The sequence below is a fragment of the Monopterus albus genome, unplaced genomic scaffold (assembly GCF_001952655.1).
Source record: "Monopterus albus unplaced genomic scaffold, M_albus_1.0 scaffold2270.1, whole genome shotgun sequence".
Lineage (NCBI taxonomy): Eukaryota > Metazoa > Chordata > Actinopteri > Synbranchiformes > Synbranchidae > Monopterus > Monopterus albus.
The window spans coordinates 1-2185 of NW_018130144.1; the positions used below are offsets into that span (position 1 = coordinate 1).

Genomic DNA, 2185 nt, shown 5'->3' on the forward strand with positions numbered 1-2185 from the left:
TTTTTTTTTTTTTTGTATTCGTAAGCACAAGAACATCTCTCCCAAATCCAGAACTGCAGAATCATCTGTAGTATCTGTATGATCTAAAATCAGAAGCTCTACAGAATTGAAAAAATGTATAAAAACAACTGTGGATGTGCCTAAATGATTCACTGTAGATTACTGAAAATGCCATACATGAACTAGTTCTGAACAACCTGACACACATGAAAGCTTGTCTGAATATAAAATTGCTACCAAACATTAGGCAGACTGCTGTTTGTTCTTTCAGTGGCATCTTTAATCTTATTGATGCTGCAGTTTTCTTTCTTTTGTCCTTGCTTTTTTCCCAACTCTTGCAGAGAGCTGCTTCTGTTCACATAAATATGTAGATTGGACCATTCAAGGAACTTGCGTCTGAACTGAAATTAAACTGTCATGCCGTATTGTGTCAACTTCTGTTTGTTGTTTTCTCTCTTTTGTAGGCAGAGCTTGTTGACCTGGCAGAGAGCATCCAGCAGAAATTGTCATATTTCAATGAGTTAGAAAACATAAACACGGTATGCTGGGTTTCTCCTGGTTTCCATCTTGAAACATAAGACAGCTAAATGTTTGTAGTGCAAATGATGTCCGTGCATTACTTGGATATTATCATAATCAGCAATATGTCCCCGATTAAAAACCTTATGAAGGTCTTTGATGTCAGCATCATTTTTTGTTTTTACCTTCAAAAATGTTTCATAAAATGAACATCACCTATAAGCCTTTAAAATACAGTATAATAGAAAATTAGTAAAAAGCAGTTTTGCAGATTTGCTTTGACCAGGGTTTAAAGTCAAAACAACACATTTCTGACACTGACATCCAAATAAAAAAAATGTTTTGATGATAAAGACCGAGAAAGAGCAGGAAGATGATGTGTTTCTCTTTTTCTTTGCCTTTACAGAAGCTAAACTCCCCAACCTTGTCTGTAAATAGTGAAGGATTTATACCAATGCTTTCGAAATTGGATGACTGCATTGAATATGTTTCTTCACATGTAAGTAGCTTGCACTCTTGACAGAGTTTCAGTTATGTGCAGATGTAAATATTTTACCAGTAATAAAATAATGAAACGCCTAACAATATACCGTTGTCTTGTTACAATAACAGAAATGTGCTGCCCTTGTAATATAATCTATATATTGGAGCATATGGTATGTGTTCACAGTTAAAACTATATAACACTATTTCTGTTTCTATTGATTACAGCCCAATTTCAAGGACTACCCAGTTTATTTGGCCAAGTTTAAACAATGTCTTTCTAAGGCTATGCACTTTATGAAAATCCACATTGTAAACACTATGCAGAATCTCACAAGCCAGTTAACAAAAAGGGTAAGAACAAGTCACATTTCATCCTCCTAGACAGTCGGTGACCAAAAGCATTAATAATGTTACTCAATATTAATATTTCATTCTACTTTCTTTTTGTGTCCTCCAGGATCCAACAGGCTTGACCAACGCCGACAATGCCTTCACACTTTACTATGTGAAGTTTCGAGCAGTTGCACCTAAAGTTAGCGTGAGTGTAATGTTTTGTGTTACCCATTCAATTTATGCAGCACACCCGTTTGCATAAATCATTTTCTGTAATGCAATGACATTTTCATTTACCCCTTTTTTGTCATTCAGTCACTGATTGAACAGATAGAACAGCGAGCAGAGAAGATTCCAGAGTGAGTATCGGCATTTCTCCAGAGTGAAAGTAGTTCAATTATGTGTTTTTTAAACACATAATTGCACTAAATTAGCTTATCCTTCCTTACGTTAATGTGAACAGATACTCTCGGCTCCTTGGTGAAATCCATCAGTGCTACCTTGACCAGAGACAGCAGCTGCTGAGTCCCAGCATCACATCCACCATTACTGACCTGACCAACCAAAACAAAAAAGACCACTGTGCTCTGGTAAGAAATGACTAGTATAAAGCAGCGCCTGTTCTTTATATATAGTAAAATGACATTTAAGTTGGCACACAATGCCCAGTATGGAGCCTATGTGATATTTTCTAGTGTTCAGCACAAACACATGATAAATGAGCATGAGCCAAGGGTGTGTGCAGCGGGCATCCGGGGCTTTCTCCTGTTTTGTTCATTAATGCATTGCTGTGTAGAGACATGGTGATGTTAGTATACCCTCAGTCATGCCTCATCTATTAATCTGT

General features: G+C 36.7%; 1 protein-coding gene across 1 annotated transcript; it reads left to right on the forward strand.

Annotated features, from left to right (window-relative positions):
* Positions 1 to 464: 464 nt before the first annotated feature.
* Positions 465 to 1928, forward strand: LOC109953953 (conserved oligomeric Golgi complex subunit 3-like; the record flags this gene model as incomplete). The annotated part of the gene is made up of 6 exons (XM_020589388.1): positions 465 to 539; positions 926 to 1018; positions 1231 to 1356; positions 1463 to 1543; positions 1654 to 1697; positions 1802 to 1928. Coding segments are annotated over 6 exons (546 nt in total), but the record flags the coding sequence as incomplete, so codon positions are not given.
* Positions 1929 to 2185: the final 257 nt, after the last annotated feature.